This window comes from Tachyglossus aculeatus, chromosome 17 (genome assembly GCF_015852505.1).
Source record: "Tachyglossus aculeatus isolate mTacAcu1 chromosome 17, mTacAcu1.pri, whole genome shotgun sequence".
Lineage (NCBI taxonomy): Eukaryota > Metazoa > Chordata > Mammalia > Monotremata > Tachyglossidae > Tachyglossus > Tachyglossus aculeatus.
In genome coordinates this window covers 51,675,993-51,698,796 of record NC_052082.1, presented here as the reverse complement: position 1 = coordinate 51,698,796, position 22,804 = coordinate 51,675,993, and the positions used below count along the sequence as shown (strand labels likewise).

The 22,804-nt window shown below is 44.0% G+C and overlaps 1 protein-coding gene across 2 annotated transcripts in view; it reads right to left on the bottom strand.

Annotated features, from left to right (window-relative positions):
• Nucleotides 1-2,113: 2,113 nt before the first annotated feature.
• Nucleotides 2,114-22,804, bottom strand: part of TRPV3 (transient receptor potential cation channel subfamily V member 3) — a 25,844-nt gene continuing 5,153 nt past the window's right edge. The window contains exons 2-17 of one of the 2 annotated variants that reach the window (XM_038759378.1): nt 20,380-20,484; nt 18,757-18,843; nt 18,398-18,549; nt 17,394-17,570; nt 16,999-17,139; nt 14,203-14,483; nt 11,055-11,231; nt 10,361-10,519; nt 9,201-9,302; nt 7,706-7,779; nt 6,532-6,697; nt 5,913-5,979; nt 4,455-4,729; nt 4,226-4,338; nt 2,773-2,861; nt 2,114-2,208 (exon numbers count right to left, since the gene is read on the bottom strand). In XM_038759378.1, the coding sequence (XP_038615306.1) occupies nt 2,114-2,208; nt 2,773-2,861; nt 4,226-4,338; nt 4,455-4,729; nt 5,913-5,979; nt 6,532-6,697; nt 7,706-7,779; nt 9,201-9,302; nt 10,361-10,519; nt 11,055-11,231; nt 14,203-14,483; nt 16,999-17,139; nt 17,394-17,570; nt 18,398-18,549; nt 18,757-18,843; nt 20,380-20,484 (2,260 nt within the window). The remainder of the gene's footprint in view (nt 2,209-2,772; nt 2,862-4,225; nt 4,339-4,454; nt 4,730-5,912; nt 5,980-6,531; nt 6,698-7,705; nt 7,780-9,200; nt 9,303-10,360; nt 10,520-11,054; nt 11,232-14,202; nt 14,484-16,998; nt 17,140-17,393; nt 17,571-18,397; nt 18,550-18,756; nt 18,844-20,379; nt 20,485-22,804) is intronic. The other variant, XM_038759377.1, reaches the window with a different exon arrangement.

Sequence of the window (22,804 nt, the reverse complement as noted above, 5' to 3'; positions counted from 1 at the left end):
TTTTAAGAAAGTATAAAAATGTAATATGATTAATTCTCCCCTAACATGGGGATTTTGTTCCTGAAAAACTCACTTTATTATTATTACAGTATTTGTTAAGTGCTTACTATGGCCAAACACTGTGCTAAGCATGGGGATGGATACATGATAATCATATTTGACACAGTCTCTGTCCCAAATGGGGCTTACAGTCTAAGTAGGAGGGAATAGAATTTAATCCCCATTTTCCTTATTAAGGAAAACTCATATCACCTTCATGAATGCTCACAAGTCTTTTCCAACATCACATTCTTGCCCGCCAGACGTGTAATGGTGGAAGAAAGCACCTTAATTCCAAAGCATATTATGAGAACATTTGTTAGAACAGAACTTATTATTTGCACAGACTAGGTCTTCGTTGGCAAATCATCCAGACAATCCGTATTTTTTTTGTATAATCCTCCAGATATTTCTGGCCCCCAAAATTCTTTCTATTGAAATACCTAGAAAACTGAGGCCTTGGCATATGTTTTTGGCATCAGTTATCAAGATAACATGCTGATGTGAACCAAGCCAATGTCCTTTGTGGCACTGATTGATCATGAGCCACCAGTCACATTAAATTACATAAATTGACAGATGGTGGGAATGAGGCTATCAACCACTATACAGAACTCCGATCAGAAATGCAAGCTACGTTCAGAGTTCCAGTGGCCCTTGTCAGCTGTTAAATTTAAATTGGTTAATGATCCCCTCCCATTTCACAGTTCATAGTTTTATAATTCCTGTGTGCATAATTTTTTTAAATTCTCCAGTGAGAAATAGTCCCATATTTTAAAATATCTGAGATTGAGCTATTTCCTATGAGACCTAAACCAAAAATCATAATACTATATAGGCTTTATAGTATGTTTTATGTTGATAATAGGATAAGAAGATACTTTTGCCTTGACAACAGTAACTATGAAATGAATTACTGAAGTGGCCATGCCCTCTTGCTTTTGAGACAATATCCTTGCTCTGACCACTATAGTAAAGTATATAATACTTACAGCCAACCTGAAAGCCTGAAATTGCATAGCTTTCAAAAATAAACTTTCTCTGAAGTTTAAATCTTTTAAAAAAAACTTATTTATGGAATTTGCAGATTTCACAGTTAGAAATATGGTAGTTTACAAAGAGTATCTCCACAGGCCTCCGTTGGCATACTTTTAAGGACAATCTGTAAGGACTGCCTCCTCAACTCCTATAGCACATTCAAATGATCACCTCAATTCTGAGATATTCAGTTAAGGTAACTGCCAGGCAAGTCACCAACCTTCTGTGTGGTTGGGCTCATAAATTCCACAATCTCCAAATATTCAATCAGAGTGGAAGAATAACAAACCCCTTTTCACAGACCTCTCAGCCCTAAGAATAATGTCTTGACTGTATAGAGGAATTCAAGTGCTTTTATATTTTTCTCACTTTGTCATCACAATATGGTTGTGAAGTGCTGAAAAGTAGGTATTGTTCCCACTTTATAGATGAGGAAGTTGAGGCACCAATTGGATAAATCTGCAGCACACAGCCGATTAATGGCAGAGTTGAGACTAGAACCTAGGTGTCCTGATTTCCAGACCCCTGCTTTTTCCACAGGACCATACTGCTTTACTTGTGGCTCTACCTCCCCCGAACTCACCTAAACCTTCCAGAGAGGCTGGTTCTGGCAATAGGTGAATCAGGGTGGCTTTCAGCTGGGTCTTTGTGGCTGATGCCATCCATATTTATTTATGGGGATTTGGTCCTGAATTTCAAAAATGACCCAAAATTCTATCTCTAGTTTTTAAAGCAAATGAAAAAGTTCAGTGGGTGGTTGAATTCCCAAACAAATTTAGTTCTTGTTTCAGTGACTCATAAATAAATCTGTTTGAATGTATTTAAGGAACTCCATCATGCTTGTTGGAGAAGTGAAAGTATGGGCTTTCAAGATGTTGTATCATTTTCATATCCTTTGTCATCAGCAGTGTGAAACTGGGGGGATGTACCTTCACATTTCATGAACCTGATAGGTTCTAGTACAATATATTCTATACACAGTGAATAAGCCGTAAGTCACTGTCAATGATGATACCATTCCAAAAACCAAATACAACTACACAGAAGTTTCAGGAAAATCTTCAATTTCATCAAATGCGTTGAGAGTGGTTTTGCTATTCGAACGTGAAACATCTTGTATTTTTTTCAAACCTACGAGAAAGGATTATGTGGTAATGTGTTATACTTGGGTAACATTTTTGCACTATGTCCCAGTTGTCTCTTATTGAAATAAGCTTCAGCAAAGTCATTTGGAGAGATTTCAGGTACTTTCTATGCACCCCACTTCACTCCCATCATTGGATTGGGCACATAAGCAATTTCAGAGTTGCTGAGCCCCATGAACCCAAAACCCATTGAGATAAGGGGTGGCCTGCAAAAGCACAGCTTATTGGAGGGAGGGAACGTTTAAATAGAAAATACTGTCTTTGCTCCCAACTTTTTGTGGGGAGTGCAGGGCTGAAAGGGAATTCTAGGTGAGGATGAGGACAGGATACAGAGAGCAAACTGGTTAGGAGGGCTCAATTTTAGGCCTCTCCTGTCTTGCCTAGAAACTCTCAGGTCTTGCCAGAGACCTGGGGATGAGCAAGGTTGGTGGGCCAGCTTAAAAAACAATTGGGACAGTTGTCCCCACTGAGTTGGCACCTATGCCTCAAACTAGGAACTATTTTAGATGTAAAAGATGAGACAGCTTGCCAATTAATCCAGTATTTTAACCAAAAGTACCTGAGTGCCTTCCAGGACCTGGGTCTTCACTGATAAATGAAACATGAGTTTTCCACTCTGTCCATTTCACTTCATTAATCCTGTTTGTGAGGAATGAATAGTGTTATTAGTGTTTGACTATCCTAAATGCAGAGTTACTTATTTCCTGACTACTTTTTGGTCATATTAGTGACCATATCATATTAGCGTAGTCAGGATTTTAGTAGCTTTCATCCAGGAATCACAATGCTATTAATCAAAGGTAATTACTGAGCACTTACCTGTGAACAGAGCACTGTACTAATCACTAGATGATTGTTCATGATTGTTAAATTCCATTAGTGACTCTGTGGAGCCATCACCATCTCTTTTGACTGACCTTGAGATTTGCCATGAGACTGTAAGTTTCTTGAGGGCAGGGACTATGTCTTATCTACATTGGTCTATTCCAAGTGCCTAGTACAGTGCTTTGCATAGAAGGGACTTAATAAAAACTATTGAACGAAACACCATAAGATGTCCTTGGCCCCAAAGAGAGTCCTATAATCTCCTGCAAAAGGGATAATAATAATAATTATGGTATTTGTTAAGTGTTTACTATGTGCCAAGCACTGTTTTAAGTACTGGGGTACATGCAAGATAGGTTGGGCACAGTCCCTGTCTCACATGGGGCTCACAGTCTTAATCCCTGTTTTTCAGATGAGGTAAATCAGGCACAGAGAAGATAAGTGACTTGCCCAAGGTCACACAGAAGACAAGTGGTGGAGGCAGGATTAGCACCCACTAATCCCAGCTCTGCCACTTGCCTGCAATGTGACCTCAGGCAAGTCACATCACTTCCGTTGGGCCTCGGTTACCTTATTTGTAAAATGGGGTTTAAGACTGTGAGCCCCATGTGGGGCAAGGATTGTGTTCAACCTGATTGGCTTGTATCTAGCCCAGTATTTAGAACACCTCTTGACACATAGTAGGTGCTTAACATAGTATTTATTGTTTATAATAATAATAATAATAATAAAAGTCTTTTTATTTTGAAGTTCTTTGCTACATAAGACCTGCTATTCTATCTTAAATGAAGGCAGTGATGAATTCTGTCCAAGTTTCTGGGGCTGGAACACCAGCAACGAACACCAGGTTTGTCACTTTTGCGCAAGATGTCAGGGGTATTGGGATTGTCCAGGGAGACATATAGAGCTGACTCAATGTAGATGAACCCAAAGACAAAGTTATTATAACTTAAAAAATGGCAAAGAACAAAAGGGCCTTGAACAGGAAAATTACCTACTTTGGGGGTGGGGGTACAATTTAAAAGCCAAATTGAAATTCTGAGAGAAATGCACTAGCTTCAGTGTCACAGGACTGGTGGAAATGAGTTCTTGCTTCAGTAATTCTGATTCCTAGACCCTTTGGAGAGTGTATTCATCCCCAGAGGCTTAACTGGAAGGGGGCTTTGTTCCGCCATTACCTTAAGCACAGTCTGAAATCATTGTCAGCTACTTTGCACAGTTCTCCCAACCGGAATTTACTTCTCAGCCACTCTGGTAGCAGTTTCTCAAACTCCAAAATGGTTCTGGCTCTCTAGGGACAATAAACAAAACAAGCCTGCCCTTGAATCAAAGCTTCTTGTGACAATAACGATCTCCACGGCACAGAAATCATGGGTCAGGATCAACCCTCCACACAATACCACTCACCTGGAGCCTCCAGATACGCTCACTCTCTTTGGAGATGTTTTCCACTGTTTCTCCCATCAGGGCAATTAGCATGTTCAGGAGGAGGACAAAAGTTAGGATCACATAAGTGATAAGCAGGAAGAGGAACAGAATGGGATATTTGGAATTCTGCTGAATGCTGAGGTCTCCCAAGCCTATGGTGAGTTTGAAAAGCTCCAACACAGCGTCGCTGAAACTGCCATAGGAGCTGCATTCGCTTTCATTTGGGGGGCACTTTTCTATCAGTGAGGCGAGGGCTGGACCGAGAAAAGATCAAAGAAACTGTGCTTTAATGGTCTGTTTTCCTATTTGGTGCATATTCTCCAACTAGTTTGAACCCAGTGAACCTCATGAAATCTGGGGCTAGTGAAACAAGCTGTCAAAATGGGAAGGTTATGCTCCATTTCATGATAACTTCGGTAATTCAAGAGCGGTTTATGAGGGAAAATAAAAGTTGTGCCTGGTTTATGTTGGTTCACAGAGCTCCAAAACTAAAACCACAACGGATGTGCCTCCTTCTGCCTGCTACCCAAGGAGAGGGTCTCACAAAGGCAGTTTGAATTTTAGTCATGGTGATTATTTGGGCTGGAGGCCCTTTAACAAGCTTCAGCACCCGCAAAATACCTAAGGCTTGGCTTGTAATGGGAGAGGGCGTTGTAAATGGACACCTCTCCTATTGTGGGTTGAGTTTCACCTAGCTGGCATGCACAGGGGAGGTGGGAATGCCCTCAGTCAGAGAGGTGGTCAGCAAACCCTAAATGGGGAAGCCCCCAGAGCTGTGCTTAATGAGCTTGTCAGGGCCGACTCACTTTTGCAGGACAGAATAAGGGTCAGAGAGAATCAGATGGTGGACAGTATGCTGGCAACATTTTTTCTCCTCTCTCCTCTCCCGGCCCCCAGATCCATGTGAATAGGAAATCTGATTCTCTTCCCTCTCCCCTACTGGGGAGGGAGGGAGGAGAAGAGGGAAGAGAATCTAAACTTTAAACTCATTGAGGGCAGGGAATGTGTTTGTTATATTGTACTCTCCCAAGTGCTTAGTACAGTGCTCTGCACACAGTAAGATCTCAATAAATATGATTGACTGAAGAGAATGCCTCTTTGCCACCTTGCACAAGGGTTTGAACATGGCTGGAAGATGATGGGAAAGAGGGATCCTTCAGCTAGCCATTAACCAGCTGGGATTGTGGCTATCAGCTGATTCTTCCCATGGCCATGGAAGAGGAGGAGGAGACTGATCTCGCCTTGTTCCCTGTTGCAAAGGGGCCAATTAAACTGTATGTGTGCACAAGTCAACAACAATCAATGGGCAGAGAGGATCACAGGACAATCAGAAGTCATCCAACCCATTTCCCACCTCCAAGAAATACAGTTCCTAAATTATCCCTAGCGATAGGTGTCTAGCCTATTTTGAATGAGAGTAAATTAAATCATATTTACCTACTCCAAATCCAAGCAAGAAAACTATATATACAAATAGAAATTTCAGCACATCATGTAAAATGACCTGAAATAGAACAAAAATAGTTATAGGTAAAAGATTGGAAAATTGTAACCCCCTCAATTTCAATCTAGCTATGTTACCAATCCAGTTACTTTGTTACAGTGTGTTTAAGGGCTTCGAATAGTGGATCTGATCCAAATAAGGGACCCAGAGAAGCAGCGTGGCTCAGTGGAAAGAGCCCGGGCTTTGGAGTCAGAGGTCATGGGTTCAAATCCCGGCTCCGCCAATTGTCAGCTCTTTGACCTTGGGCAAGTCAATTCACTTCTCTGGGCCTCAGTTACCTCATCTGTAAAATGAGGATGAAGACTGTGAGCCCGTGGGACAACCTGAACACCTTGTAACCTCCCCAGCGCTTAGAACAGTGCTTTGCACAGAGTAAGAGCTTAATAAATGTCATTATTATTATTATTATTTAAAATGCACGTATACTTGTCAGAAAAGTAAAATGAATATGTCCAGTCTAATCCACTGCATGGAGGAAATACTCATTAAAACCTTTGCAGTAAAGTGGAATAACCCAGTTTTCTGAGTGTAAAAATAAAGCACTGCACTTACCTTTTGAATCATGACGCTGTACATCCCCATAGACTGAAATCCTCTAGTGTAGTACAACATGTTAGCCCATCCTAGTGCCATTGCCAATACGAGGCATGCTAGGTATTCTTTGTAGGCAAACAAGTACAAGAAGACAGACAAGATCACAAGCACAGCTTGTATAAAACTGTTCAAAAAACATAGATACAATAAGTGTCTTAGCTACTCTCTATAGGTAAAATCTAAAGACCAAAATCATGACCAAAAAAAATCATTCTCTGATTCCTCTCTTAGTATTTCACCTTTCAGTACTGTTCCCTGGGCTGGATACTTCTATTTTTGAGGCCAGGAGAAGGTCATACCAATTTGAATAAATACACTAGGTTAAGAATATACAGAACTGGGATTACCAGAGAAAATAGCTGGAGCATTAATTACCACCTTACAGTGGGAATATGGGTCAACCAACACGTGGCCATCAATGGCACTTATGACCTGTGGAATGAAAGTATTGCCATTCCCAGTCTTCCCTCCACACACTGGCCAACAACCAGAAAATTATTCCCCTGAAAGCAAGATGCCATCATCCCCCAAATTCTCTTCTCATGTCTGTCTTGTTCTGGCCTTTGACCTCTGTTTCTCTGCCTTATTAGGAAAGCAACCTGAACAGAATGCAGGGCAGAATGCAGGTTGCTGGGCAACAAGGTGGGATGCCTGGATGTTCAGGTGTGTAGGCCACAACCCTCAGTGAAGCTAGATGGCCAGGATTATACACAGGCAAGGGAGCTGCTGGGTAGTGTTGGGGCGGATTATACAGAGGCTTTTCCATTCCTTCCCCCACCTCTTTTCCTTCTGTGCAGTTTGTAAGGCCTACCTGTTAAGGGCTTGATGGATTCAATGGAAGTAATGTATTAGTAAGATAGAAGAATTGGTAAGAAAAATGCATTTCTTTAAACAGAGATGAAAGCAACTGCCTACAGCTTCAAATATGAAATAGTGCAATTTCCTCCAAAAGCTTAACAGACTTATGTCATCCAGTCCCCTGCCTTCCAACAGCCCCCTACTGCTATCTTCTGCAGCCTTCAAGCTGAACTGTCACAGATGGTGTTGGAGGACAGTGATACTGAGTATAAAACTAGTTTAATTCCCCTAATTTAGTCACCGGGATGCAAGAATCAAGTGTCTGCCAACTTACAAGGCAAAGTGGAACCAGGCGTCTGAGAGAATGGACTGCAGGTCTGAGGGCCTCAGCAGAAAGATTGCTATGCCCTAAACAGAGGTGAAACAGGGAAACCAAATTAAACAGCAGATTCACCCATACGCAAAGAAAATCCCTGTGCACCATACACTGGTGGCAGGCGTTTGGCCGCTTTGAGTTCAAAAGCAAGAAGATTCCTTTAAAATCACCGAACCCTGCAGATAAAAGTGATAACCTTGCCCCTCCCCGCAACCCCCACCACACTCACACAAGCAATATCATCCCACCAACTTAAGGGAGGGGAAAGTAGGAGAGGGAAGGTGAAAGAGGGGGGAGAGAAGAAAACGGTGGTGGTTAAAGTGGCCCAGCGGAAGTAGCACACAACTGGCCGTCAGGAAACCTCAGTTCTAATCCTGCCTCTGCCACTTGTCTGTTGTGTGACCTTGGGCATTTAACTTCTCTGTACCTCAGTCAACTCATTTACAAAATGGAGATTAAACACCGCTCTCCTGCCTCTTTGGACTGTGAGCATCGTGTGGGACAGTAATTCTGTCTAGTCTGATAATCCTGAATCAGCCTCAGTGATTAGCACAGTGCTTGGGACACAGTAAGCACTTAACAAATGCCATGGTTTTAGTTATTGTTTGCTCTGGCCCTGTCTTGAAACACTGACAATGGATTTAACTTTAACCTTTCATAACTTGTTTGGAACAAATACAAAATTGGTGGAAATGGCCTCGGGAGGTCATGTGGCATGGGTATCCCCTACATTTCTCTCCAAAGTGGCCTGTGGAAATCCGCAGTAGCTATTGAGCGTCTTCTGGGTGCAGAGTACTGTTCAAAGCTTTTGGAAGAGTGCAATGGAAATAAAAAAAACAGGTCCCTGCCTGCCCTCAAGGACCTTACAATCTAAAAAAAATGGGAAGGCCCACTCTTATCCTGGGCTGGCACTTGCTGTGTGCAGAGCACTGTACTAAGCAACTGGGAAAGTGCAGTACAATAGAGTTGGTAGGTAAGTTCCCTGCCCATGACGAGCTTTCAGTCTAGCTTCATGTCATGTTCAGTCTAGCTTTCATGGCAGCGAGGGCCAAGAATAGCATAATCTCTGGTCTGTGCCAGAGTATTCCTGGGCAGTGGCAGGACTACATTCTTGCCCTACCCATCCTGTCCCTTGGCATGAAACACAGCCCCTATCCCCAGGGCTGGGGCCATTTTTAAGTGCTTTCCAAAGAGGAGCTGTGGGCTCGGAATCAATCTGGGCAAATATTTCAACATCCTCTTCTGTCTGCTCTTAGCCAACAGCCAGAGTTCTACAGTTACTGCCCTGGCAAGGCACTGGCCAAAGGAATTCTGAATTTTTCACAACAGCAACGTAGGCACCACCCCAATCTTGCCCAAAGTTGGTAGATGTTGAGCTTTTTGGGATCTCTGTGGATGGGACTGTAACAAGCTGAGAGTAAGAGAAATCAAGCTCTGCCTAGTTTAGACTTACCTCTTTCACAGTGATGCACGTGGCCCAGATCATGACAAACATTCTTCCCAGCAACTGCAGCCACCCCATTTTGTGGGTCAGAGCTAATGGATGAGGGAGTGCCTGGAGTAGAGGGAAGAGAAGCAAGAGGAGATTTCTTTCCTAATTGGAGAGCTCGCAAGTGAAAAGGCAAATAGTCTTTGCTTGAGTTTTGTTAAAACTTGGCAGGAGGAAAGCCTTAGGTAAAACTGTTTGAATGTCCCACATAAGGAGTTGGAAAACGAAATACTTCCTTAAACCACCTGGCCCTGAAATCCAGAAACAAAGTCTAACCTTAATACACACTTATCCTTTTCCAGCTTAAAGCCTCCCCAACAACAATACCAGAATATTATACATATGCCAGCATAATATAAATTTTCAGCTAGACAATCCACAGACACCCCTCTTTTTCACTTTCACTTTCTCGTCATTTCCATCTAAAATAGGTACTTTATATCCATGAAATACCATTTACAGATTTAAACTGTATGCCGCCACAAGCAAGGTGGCTAATGATGGCCCTCATTAATAGTGGCCAAGGAGATGTGTAATGTCATACAGGCCACGTCTGCAACATAACCTAAGGATGTTACACCTGCCATTTTGTGGAAGTATGTATTTGTCTTGGGGTTGGTTGGGGGGCAGTGGGGAGAGAATCACCGGCCCCCCAACTTGCTCTAGAGTTGCTAAAATCCCCTTCTGGGTCCCTCTGAACACAGGCCCACTTCCAAACCATGGACTTTAGTGGCAGGGGCCATGGCAGAGGGAGGCTGAGCCCTTAAAGAATGAAGTTATCCAGACCAGAGAGAAAGATGAACAAGGTAAAAACTGGACAATGGCCAACTTATTCACAGGCTGCATTCTGGGAACCTGAGAAGTCTTGTCCCTTCCACTTGCCCCAAAGCCTACATGCTCCCTATTTTGGCAGGTTCACTCCCCTTTTTAAGATTGCTGGGGCTATGTTTAGCTGAGACTTGCAGCAACAGAGGAGAGAAAAGGGCATGTGAGGGACATTGTTGGAATGCCTCCCCCCACCCCCACGACAGCCTGCAGGGTCCCCTCAGAGCACTGAAACTGGGGCAGTCGCTCCCTTCATCCAAGGCTTTCGGTGACACTGGGCCGTGCCAGACAGCACATACCTCCTCTTCCCTGGGCCGGTAGTAAGAGACGAGGGTTAATGTGATGTTGTAAAAGAAATATAAGCAAAATGACATAAAGAACATGTATTTCGCAAACTTCTTCCATTTCATGTGCAGCAAGGTGTGCAGAGGTTCCAGCGTCAACATCTCATGGCGGTTCTACGGTAAAACCAGAGAGCCAAATCTATGATTTGAATCAAACGTGAAAGGGGAGGGGAGGAGGAAGGATGGAAATGAGATTGCAGATTTTAGGAATGCCATGTCAAAGACTCCTCTCTGCAGCTATGAATTGCACTTGTTCTTCAAGGTTGGGTTTTAATTGACTGTGTGAATTCAGCAAAGCTCAAAGGAAATCACTGAGATTAGAGTCTCTGGACACTGACTAGAGTAGTGCAAATGTAGCCCTGTTGAGCTCCCTGACCAAGAGACTATTGGCAAGCACATTAATGGTCATGACAGGAGCCTACCAGACTAGGAATGATAGAGGCTGGGCTGGATCTCTTGGGGCTTCTCTGAACAGGAAGAGATATAGAACTCCGCCACCACTCCCACAAGGCCTGCCCACACAGTCTTTCCCCCCACAACCCCTGCAGGGCTCAGATGGAAGCTGTTCCCCTAGGAAAGGGATTGAAGGGGGACAATCCTCAGTATTTTGGCCCCTGATATTTCAAAAGTATCACACTCAGAAACTTACATCAATATTTGTATTGTACACAATAATTTCCAACACTGAGTTGTCTGTCGTCGTATCTACTTTGGTCAGGTCATAGAGAGAAGATGAAACTGGGCCATAAGCCCAATCTGTGAATTTTCTGGAGAGACTCCTCTTGGGTTTTTCTTTTATCTCTCGGCTGAGAATGTACTTCAGGATCTGAAAACATCCAAGGAATCCAGTGTCAGAGGTCAAAGGTTCTTTTCCAGTCCAGTATGCTCACCAAAGAAGCCACCAGGACCTGGAACTCTCGGGGCCCCTTCACTCATCTGGGGTGGCAGAGCGAGAACCTGTTCCTGTCCCCAGCCCCATCTCCCCATGCTCCCCCAACTTGCTGCAGGGGAGCAGTGGGGATCCAGCACCAGCGATCTCTTGCCCTCTTGCCCCAGAACTGCCTGGCTACTTGTGGTTCAGGTTCAACAATGACAATTTTTTTTTTGGTATTCGTTAAGTGCTTACTATGTGCAAAGCACTGTTCTAAGCATTGGAGTAGATACAAGTTCATCAGATAGTACACAGTCTACTTTCCACATGGGGCTCACAGTCTTAATCCCCATTTTACAGATGAGTCAACTGAGGAACAAGAAGTTGAGAAGCCGTGTGGCCTAGTTCATTCAATCACATTTATTGAGCACTTATTGTGTTCAAAGCACTGTACTAAGCACTAGGGAAAGTACAATGTAATAATAAACAGACTCATTCCCTGCCCACAACGAGCCTGGAAATCAGAAGAACCTGGGTTCTAATCCCGGCTCCACCACTTGTCTGCTGTATGACCTTGGGCAAGTCCCTTAACTTCTCTGGGCCTCAGTTACCCCATCTGTAAAAATGGGGATTAAGGCCACAGGCCCCATGTGGGACATGGACTGTGTCCAACCTGACTACTTTCTATCTAGTCCAGCATTTAGAACGGTGCCTGGCACATAGTAAGCACTTAACAAATACCATAAAAACAAAAAGTCACAGAGCGGGCAAATGGCAGAGCTGGGATTAGAACCCAGGTTCTCTAGCTCCAGGCCTTTGCATTATCTACTAGGCTACACTGCTTCCCATAAAAAATGAATGGGGGAAGGAAAGCAAAAGGGCCCCGTCTTTTCCCAGGGATCCAACTAGCTCCCTCAGGAAGTTCAGAGCCCTTAGAAACCAGGGCTGTTCTTCTGCCTCATTTGAAGTTGCCTTTGCCTGCTTCCTGAATTGTTCCTTTCCTCTGTGACCGCCCCCCGCCAAAACCTCCCCTCCCTATTCTGCTTCATTGTTTTGTCATCCAAAAATAATTATGACCTGAAAGTGAATTGTTTAATCATTGTAGGAACAGCCCCCTGAGCTATTGGGTGGAAAGCACCATAAAAATCCAATAAATAAATAATAGTAAATGAAGTAATATACTTGACAACTTTTCTCAGTTCGATTTATTTCACGCCTACCAGGCCTCTTGGTATTAGGAAGCAACTGCTGAAAGTGAATGCTTTCTGAGAAGTTCTATTTTAAGAAATGATTCCAATTTTCCTCCAAGACTTTGAACTTTTTTTTAAAAAACCAACCAAAGGAAACTGCCTGTGTAATTTGGTTTGGGTTTTAGGACTTTTACCCAAGATGCCCCTTTAAGTGGTGATGTCCAGAGCCCCTACAGTGCTGCTGGCAGAGACTTTAAGCCTTTCTAGTCCCTGAGGATGAAAAGAGCCCTTGTGTGGCTTCGGAACTGAATGTACCAAGAGCACAGAAGCGGGCTTGATTAATGCAACATTTCCATCTTTGCTGTGAGATGCGCAGAAAGGCGCTGCCAGGAAGGGGAAATGCAGTAAATATGGGCTGCTGGCCTCTCAGGGACCACTCCTCCAGGTCCAGAGCTCCACTGAAACTTTCCCACTTGGTGTGTAGAGACTCAAGCTCGATTGAGACCCTATGTTACACAGTCCGACAGAACCTGGCTCCCTGCCGCCGGGATTTAGGGGAAGCAGGAGGAGGGCTAACCCAGGAGCCCCTGGTTTGGGGAAGAAGGGCTGGTTTCCAACAGGCAGCTGAGATTGGGCAGGCAGGGCGGCACTTCATCTAGTAGCCTGGTGCTGCCCAGATTGCCTTTGTACAGCTGAGCAAGGGACTTGCTCAAGACACTCTTTAGATTGTAAGCTCGTTATGGGCAGGGAATGTGTCTGTTTATTGTTATATTGTGCTCTCCCAAGTGTTTAGTTCAATGCTCTGCACACAGCAAGTGTTCAATAAATGCTTGAATTAATGAATGACAAGGAAGCAGAGGGTCCCTAGGGACTCCTCCACAGGGAAAAGGGCTCCATGTCTTCTCTGGGCTGGAGAAGTAGGAGAGGAAGGTGAAAGTGAGGAGGGGGAAAAGAAAAACAGTTTGCGGGGTGATCTCTTCCCCCTCAAAAGTTCTTCCTGCAGGTAGGATTGCTGTTTCAGCCTCAAGTGACCAGATGTACTGAAATGGAAAGGTTGTGATTTTCAGCGTTCTGGCCTGCCCCCTGATTTCCCACAGTGGGGTCCTCTAATAATCTTGGTTTGGGCTGGGGTGTGACAGTGAGTTGTGAATTGTCAGCTGTGGTAACACTGGCAGCTAACTCTCACAGAAGAGTCTGGGGAATTAATCTCAAAGCCCCAAGAATCCAACTACAAGAGGTGGCTTAAATTGCAAAAAGAGAGGGTCCAGCAGTGATGATGATGATGGTGGTATTTGTTAAGCACTTACTATGTGCCAAACACTGTTCTAAGTGCTGGGGGGTGGGGGGATACAAGGTACTTAGGTTGTCCCATGTGGGGCTCACAGTCAATCCCCATTTTATGGATGAGGTCACTGAGGCACAGAGAAGTTAAGTGACTTGCCCAAAATCACACAGCTGATAAGTGGCAGAGCTGGGATTAGAACCCATGACCTCTGACTCCCAAGCCCATGCTCTTTCCACTGGGCCACACTGCTTCTCTTCTTCCCCATTTTACAGATGAGTTAAATAAAGCACAGAGAAGTTGTGTCACACAGCAGACATGTGCTTGGTACATAGTAAGCACTTAACATAATTATTACTATTTTTTAAGTAGTGAAATCAGCATTAGAACCCAGGTCCTCTGATTCCCAGGCCCGTGCTCTCTTCCCTAGGCCCTGCTGCTTCCCTTGCCTTACCTCCGACTTTCCCATTTTGGCAGCCAACTGCAGCGGGGTGAGACCATCATTGTTCTGCATGGTTTCCAAAGCCATGTTCTTACTCCTCAGTAAGATCCTGTCGTACATTTGTTTGACAAAGTCGTTTTGGGTTTTAAAGTCTTCAGCCACAGTGACCAGCGCGTGAAGGATTGTGTTCCCACGGGAATCCTGGGAGGCAATGTCGGTTTTGTTATTGTCCATCAGCATCTGTACTATTTCAGGCTGGTTGGTACACGCCGCCAGAGCCAAGGGAGTTTCACCTAGGTGTAAAAACCACATTGGACAGCTTTCACACACACTCATCTGAGGAACAGAAGCATCCTGCAGTGGAATGGTAATTTTTGTTAGCTTATGCCAGTGCCAGGTGATGGATTCCAGCCCCCTCTTTTTGCAGGGATACCGCGGAAATCATTTGAGGAATAGTTATTGTAGTTATTACTTCCTAACTCTGTTTCATTCACAATTTAATTTTTACAAGCAATTGTCTGTGAAACGACTTCGGAATTTGGTCACTTAACTACTGCTGCTTTCTTTTTAATGTGCTTTAGGCTCATAATAGGAACTGTGCCCACAGTGTTGCCAAATGTTAGATAGGGTGAATTATTCTATCATTTATTTTCAGGAAACTATTAGCACACACACAGGTGCATGCACACACAGACACTCTTGTGGGTTTTTATGAACCATGTAGAACTAAGAAGTCTGCAGGCAGGCACACATACAAAGGCATTACACCTAGACACCATCACATACATCACATATCCCACACGTGCACACATGTCCACACAGTCCCTTTGAATATGTTCAGGCCATCTGCAGGTCTTCCATCCCTCCCTCCTCATCTCCCAGAAATGAATTTTGATGTAGGCCTGAGAAAACCTCCCAAGAAAACCTCTCATTCACCCTCCAAATCTGTGAACAAGGAGTCAGCCTATCAAACATTGGTCTGGTAATATGTCTGAACGGCTGGAGCCTTTTTTATTTTTCATCTACATTAACTATTTCCAAATACATTACCCACCTTAATCCCATCTCACCGAGGGAATGCCAATTAGAGGGAAACAGAATGGAAACAGACAAAACATATAAACTATAAATGAGATTGTTTTCATTTGAATAAATCTCAATGGGAGAAGTAAAACCTGCAGGCCGCTTGCACATGGAGCTACTCTGCCTTAATAGGGCTGTCTTGCACATTTAACTATATGCCTTTGGTGATTGGAATTTACAGGGACTTTAATATCCAAATCATGTATACTTGAGCAGTTCCACAGAGAAGTGGATTGGTTTTCCCTATTTTAAAATTTTTATGGTTTGGAAGATAGGTTTGCTTTGCTACCTACCATGCTGGGTGTGCTTGCACTGGCCATTTCAAATACAACACACAGTACAGTTGTTTTTCTGCCCCTCACCCCCATATCCCATGCTCTTTTAACACTGAACTACCAAAACTTTATTCACCCTGTGCCCTCATCACATTCTTTTGACTGGCAGGGATGCTGGCCAACAGTGAATGGTGTGACTGCCTGCTAAAGCAGGGGTGGGTAGGATTTCCTGGTTTTCGCTCCTTGTGGCTTAGAAATTGAATATTTCTTAAACCTGTTGCATTTTTATGTTAAATCTGAACTAAACTTCCAGGGGGTCTGTCTTAACTGTCTGGAGTCTTTCCTGCTCTCTATAAAGTCCAACTGTCTTGGTCGTGATACAGTTCTAAAGATGAGTGTGAGGATTAGCGAAAAGTCAGCACAGCCACTGTGCTATTTGCTTGTTCCCAAAAAGATCAGGCTTTAGATCAGGCACTGCTCTGGAGGTCAGTATTCCATCTGGAGAGACTTGGTCACACATGGTCTGAGGACAGCCGGGCTGTTGGGGCTGAAACAGGACTAGTCCAACATGGAGCTCTCTGAGGAAGATGGGTCAGAGCTGGGATGACCAATTCCTCCTGTGGCATTTGGACCACTGTTCAGTGAGACTAGAGGGTACAGTTTGATCTGGTACAGCTTTTAGACTGTGAGCCCACTGTTGGGTAGGGACTGTCTCTATATGTTGCCAAATTGTACTTCCCAAGCGCTTAGTACAGTGCTCTGCACACAGTAAGCGCTCAATAAATACGATTGATCGATTGACCTCTAGACACCTCGGGCCTATTGAATGGAAACCTGAAGGATAGTGGGAAGTAAAGAGGGCTCAGACCCCTTGGAGGCTGCAGCAGGCAGGAGCCAACCTTCTCAGAAAATCTCAGGCCAGACTGGCTACAGCCCAACCCTGCCATGCCATTACAGACTTCTCTCTGACATGCAGGCTATTTTAGAGGACATTGGCAAGGAGAAGGACATCCACAGCAACACATGCCCACACACAGAGAGGGAGGCGCACAGAGACAAGACAGAAAGAGAGGGAGAAAAATCACTTTGGGATGGAAGGAAAGAGACTGGGAGGAAGAAAAGAATAGAAAAAGTGTTAAGTGGGAAAGATGGAGAAAGCACTACACATCCCTCTCCTAGGCATTCCCTCAGGATTTCACTCTCCAGACCCCTACCCTCTGGAGCACCCCCTCCCCGCTACCCCCCCCCGCCACCCTCCCACCCAAGAGTCCATAGCAAGAATTCCCCTGAGTAAGCAGCTTCCCTTCCTCCCACAATCCAGATCTTTTCCTTTTATCTCCTTATTGGGTTTGGCCAGATTTTAGTTCGTGACTTGATAAACACTTCCTCCCCTGGTTTGGGCTGGGAATTTTGTCATTTGGTGGAACTTGGGGAATGGGATGGCACCTACCGAAGTAAAAGCCTTCATGCTCATACTTGGGGTTAAAGAACAAGCCCTTTGCGTGTACATTGATGTCTGCCCCTTTCTCAATAAGGGTCTCGGTGATCTCACACTGTCTCCGCTCAATGGCGATGTTGAGTGCTGTCTGCCCTGGAGCAACACAGATAAACACAAGAATCATTTTTCTTGGTGACTGGTAAGAAATTCTGCATGGAATCAGCTTAGCACATGAAAATACGATTTGGTTTTCTTTTGATGTGGAGTACTCCCTTTATTTTCTGGGGGTCTCTCACCAGAGCTCATTGAAGCATGTTAGGATTGTATTTGAATGGAGAAAAAAATTTGCTTAATAACTTGAAGGAGAAACAGCAAAGGTATTCAAACCGGAAGATTTGCGCAAATACCTTTGTAAGCTTCTTCTGTGTACTCTGCATTAATAAACCTTTCTAAAATTCCATTTTCTTCTGCGAAGGAGAGTAGGTGTCTCACTATTTCTTTTGTATTCGGGTTGATGTTCAACAAGGCCTTCATCAGAAAAGTCTTCCCAGTGTCTGAGGCAGTAAATTTATGCATCAAATAATCTGCAAGAATGAATTTTGAGATGAAATAACTGGGAGAAGTAAGATTGTAAGTAGTTAGCCATGCAAACCAATCAGTCAGTAGCATTTATTGAGTGTTTACCATGGGCGGAGCACCATACTAAGTGCTTGGGAGAGTACAACAGAGTTGGTAGGCACATTCCCTGCATCAATTTGCTCACATTCTAGAGGGGGAGAATCTGTTCCTGTATGCAGATTGACCCACCTTCATCTCTTGGTTGGGGGGAGGAGGGGCGTGGTGCCCAAAAAGACCTGGGCTGTGGAGGTCCCTTGCTAGGATTAAACAGGGAGGGAAATCAATCGATGCTATTTATTGAATGTAGGAAAGGCAGCCAGGCAGGGAGCATGAAGGGTTCGGGGAGGTGGCTGGCATAGCTGGAAGTCTGCTTATAGCTCTGCTTTCCTCCATGGCACATGCTGCTGTGGTGGGTAGGGAAAGTGGCTGACAGGAGAGAAAGAGAGAAGGTAAGGAGCCTGGAACACTAAATCCAAATTTCTGGTTGTAAGTCATACCAGCAGCAGTTCCTTTGAAAGAACAAATCAAGGTCCACAGAATGTAAATGTGTGTGTGTGTGTGTGTGTGTGTGTGTACACATACACATATATACACACATATTGTCTGTCAATCCTGTTAGCGTGTAAGCTCCTTAGGGTTAGGGAACGTCTCTTCATTCTGTACTTCCCAAGAGCCTAGTAAAGTGCCTTGCACCATGCAAGAACTCAATAAGTGCTACTACTACTATTACTACAGAGCTACCCTATTGTGGCATCTAACCTAGATCAGCCTTTTCCATAAGACTCGAGTTTACCTTGAATATCCACATTTCTACGTCTTTTTGAAAGCTCCTTCAATTCCACAAGCAAGCAGTCGAGTTCTTCGACATTGCCTTCTGATACTGCTGCAAATATACACTTCTTCAATTTTTTTTTGTTTCTGTTTTGTTCTCGAGCCAGGTTAACGCTGAATGAATAGGAGGAATCAGAATTCCCAGTTATTTCCGAACTATTCCTATGGAAACCCTGGCTGCTCTCATTCCTCCCTCCACACTCCCCCCCACAAAAAAATTAAGCTTAGGAAGCCCCAGTGTTGTCCAACTAGACCCAGGAGAAGCTGGATTTGAAGAGGGAGAGCAGCTACCAAGAAGGTCTATACCACTGCTTTGCTTACCATGGACTGTTCGGGTTTGAGGGTGTCTCTGTTATATCATCTTGAGGAGACTGCGGAGAATCCATATCATCACAGTTTCCAGATACACTGAAGGAAATAAGGGGGACATTGAGGAATCAATCAATCATATTTATTGAGCACTTACTGTGAACCAAGCACTCTATTAAGCAATTGGGAGAGTACAAAATAACAATATAACGGACACATTCCCTCCCCATAATGACCTTACAGTCTAAAAGGGGATGGCAGCCATTAATATAAACTACATACATGTAATAATAATAATAATGGTATTTGTTAAGTGCTCACTATGTGCCAAGCACTGTTCTAAGCACTGGGGAAGATACAAGGTAATCAGGTTGTTCCACGTGGGGCTCACAGTCCTAATCCCTATTTTACAGATGAGGTAACTGAGGCACAGAGAAGTTAAGTGGCTTGCCCAAGGTCATAAAGCAAACAAGTGGCATAAGTGTGTGGGGCTGAGGGGAGACATGAATAAAGGGAGCAAAATCAAGGTGACACAGAAGGAAGTGGGGAAAAAAGGAAATGAAAGTTTAGTCAGGGAAGGCCACTTGGAGGAGATGTGACTTCAGTGTGGCCATGGAAGTGGGGAGAGTTAATTGGGGGAACTGGGCATCATTGAAAAGCTAGGAGAGGATTGGCGATACATAACCCAATGGTTCTAATGCATTTAATTGGACTGTGTAGATATTTTTTTCAGTTTTGTCTTTAAGCCACTTGTGGAGATGACACAAGCAGACCATTCCCTGATGTTGACACAACTGAGGCAGCTCAATTTCTTCTGAAAGCAGACTGCCTCAGGCTTGGGTGGGAGGGATAGATTGGGGATGAGGGAGGAAAGGAACCTTGTAGCAGCTAAGCGATTCCTCCCAGGTGCCTGGAGAAATGTTTCCTTTTCCGGCTCAAAACCCTCAGGGAGAAAGATTGCGGTTTAGTTTCGGAAAAGTCACATGATCTGGTGCCTTAACACGAGAAGGAGCTGACACCTTCTGGCAAACTGCCATAACTATACTTAACCCGGTGGCCACCTTTCTACCCACCTGACTTGGGTCTGTACATACACTTTTTGAAATCAGCCAGTTTCATTAATGTCACTTGCATTTGCTAAAGCTTCATGTTCATAATGCAAATGTTTTACACTCTAAACCATGGTAGTCTTGCAGAGCAGATGCCGAAAGCCGAGGATTTATGGCATAGAATAGCATAAACTCAAAACTAAGGTGATTCTAAGGCAAAAATGCACATATAAAAGTGAATTAATCCCCCAAACTACACATTGTAATATTTGTATTAGCCTATATATAAGACTATCTCTTTGAAATAGAACAGTTTACAAGGTTTTTTTTAGGTGGGGAGGGGAAGAGGGCAGGTTGGAAGACAACATAAAACACAGTCAATAAATGCTATCAAGGCTAATCACAGTCAGAGTCTCCAATGTGTCAGTGGCTAAATTCCGACCCGTGCTGGGAAGTTCTCGGGAGCCAGTGAGTGGCCCAGAGGCCAAATGAAACAACAACAAAAAAAACTTCTATTCCACTTGGAGCACAAAGGACAGCTCTATATTCCACTAGGCTGGTCCAACCTCCTGCAGGTAACACATACCATTGACGGATGTTCGAATCCATAGGCTTGGAGAAGATGGGAGGAGACGGTTTACTCACTGCAGGGTTGGGCTCGAAGCCTTCAATTTCAAGGAAGAAGTGGGAACTGTGAAAAGATAGTTTTAAGAGAAATCTAATTAGTGGAAAACGAGATGGAGATGAAGGAGGGAAGATGATGGGAAACCTGACCCAGGTGTGGCCCATTCAGTGCGTAGCACTGCTGACACAACATTTTTACTCATGGGCAAATACTTCCCAGTGTCCAGACAGGGTTGTGAATATGATGGGTGATATTCTGCCCCTCCTCCTTGATGTCCCAAGAGTTGAAATCCTGGTACAACTCTCAGCTTCTTGGCAGGCAGGGCATAGAGTCTGACATTGCCCAACCATCCCTCCCAACCATTGTGCCCAAGGGCTAAGTGAGCTTTGCATAGTATATTCACCTATGTTTGCTCTGTTCTCCTCCTCTCCCTGTTGGCCACCCTCCATCACATCAGGGGGAAAATATCCCAGCTATGGGGTGGGGACTGTTTCCTCTGCCCAACTGTCACATTCACCTGTAGCAGCAGCTAATAATAATAAATAATAACTGTGGCAATTATTAAGCACTTATTAGTTGTGAAGCATTGTACTAAGCCCTGGGGTAGACATAAGATGATCAGATTGAACACATTTCCCATCCCACATGGGGCTCACAGTCTAAGGGGAGGGAGGATATTTAATCCTCATTTAACAGATGAGGAAACTGGAGCACACAAAAGTGAAGTGATTGTCCAAGATAACTGCTTAGAGCAGCAGTAATGTGGCCACCACTCTGTTATTTCCGGCCTTGGGGAAGAGGTAGCAGGGTAGCCAGTATAGTCAAATCCAAGGGTCTCCAACAGTAGCTCTCTCGGGCCCATAGTAACAGCTACCGAGACTAAAGGTGTGGTAGCTAAGGTGATATAGCCAGAGATATTCAAAATAACCAGTGAGAAGGGGTGGAGAAGCAGGGATGGAGGAAAAGATCATCATCATCAATGATATTTGAGTGCTTACTCTGTCTAGAACACTGAACTAAGCACTTGGGAAAGTACAATACGTCAGAGTTGGTTGACATGTTCCCTGCCCACACTGAGCTTACAGTCTAGAGGATGAGGTGATGCGGTCCTTCAAGATCCAGATACTTGCAAATCACACTTACATTGGCTGGGGGACACAATCATAGCAATGCTTTCCTCTGTAAAAATGAAGGAGTTTAAAGAGCTTGGGGAATCCAACCAACAAGAACCACAGATGACTCAAATTCCCCGTGTCACCAGCCAGGACATGCTTCTGTCAGGCCTGTGTCATTCCTGGCCTCTGAGGGCTTAGGGCCTATTCATTCAGAATCTACAAAGGACACAGAAGGGCAGCCTCTGTGGTTTCAAATTTCTACTTCAAGTTCCAGGACACCCGATTGACAGGGGGTTAGTTTGGTCTGGAGGGTCACTGTGGAGGCCAGGAAGTAACAAGTCCAAGGTGCTTACAAGTAGTTACCATGCAGAAACTCAGAAACACATAATTAAATGTGTTATTATGAGTCACCCAATCTCATAAGAGAGGCATGCCATTTACAACCGGAATATCTCCTGCACCACCCTACTTCTCCAAAAGGAAGAGAAAGCCCACAAAGGCTACTATAACCTTCAATTGAACGAATCAGCTTAAGCTGTTATTATGAATGTTGGGACATATTTGCTTTTAATGTTATTGTCATTTGATACTGCATGGTATGTTCACACCTGTTGGAAGTGTAAGGTGTTTGTTAATCCAATGACTGAAAGCTGGACCTCACCAAACCCTAAGCCATGAGCCTGTGGGTAGCTCTCAGTGATAGTTTACGTTTAACAATGCTTGGACTCATTATCTTTGGAAAGGTGGCTTATAAAACTATTCTGCCTCTTGGTTTTCTTCCCTGTCTCCCATATGCCAAGACCAACAGTGTCATAAGAGCTTGGCAATTTTACAAGAAAAGTTTGTTTCTTTCTGGCAGCAGGACTTCACTAAGGACAGTGGGTGTTTGGACTTTTTCTGATGCTAATCAAGAAAGTCAGGGTTCCTGCATGGGTTCTCAGCACTATACCTGAAGTTCATATCCCCTGATGTGACACTGAAACATCTAGTTTGCGGTTTGTCCCTTGTGGGACAGAGACTGTGTTCACTTTTATAGCAGTTGCACCTAGCACACAGTAAGGTTGCCATGATCATTATATTCAAAATAAAGTTTGGGGATGTCTTCGGTCTTGAAAAACGTTGGCATGCTTTAAAACATGAACCCATCCCACGAATCTGTAAAAACTCTACAGTGAACTAAATTGCTTCTCCTGGGATTCTACTAGTTGAAATACTCCAGAATGTGTCTGCTTACTGTTATATTGTACTCTCCCAAGTGTTTAGTACAGAGC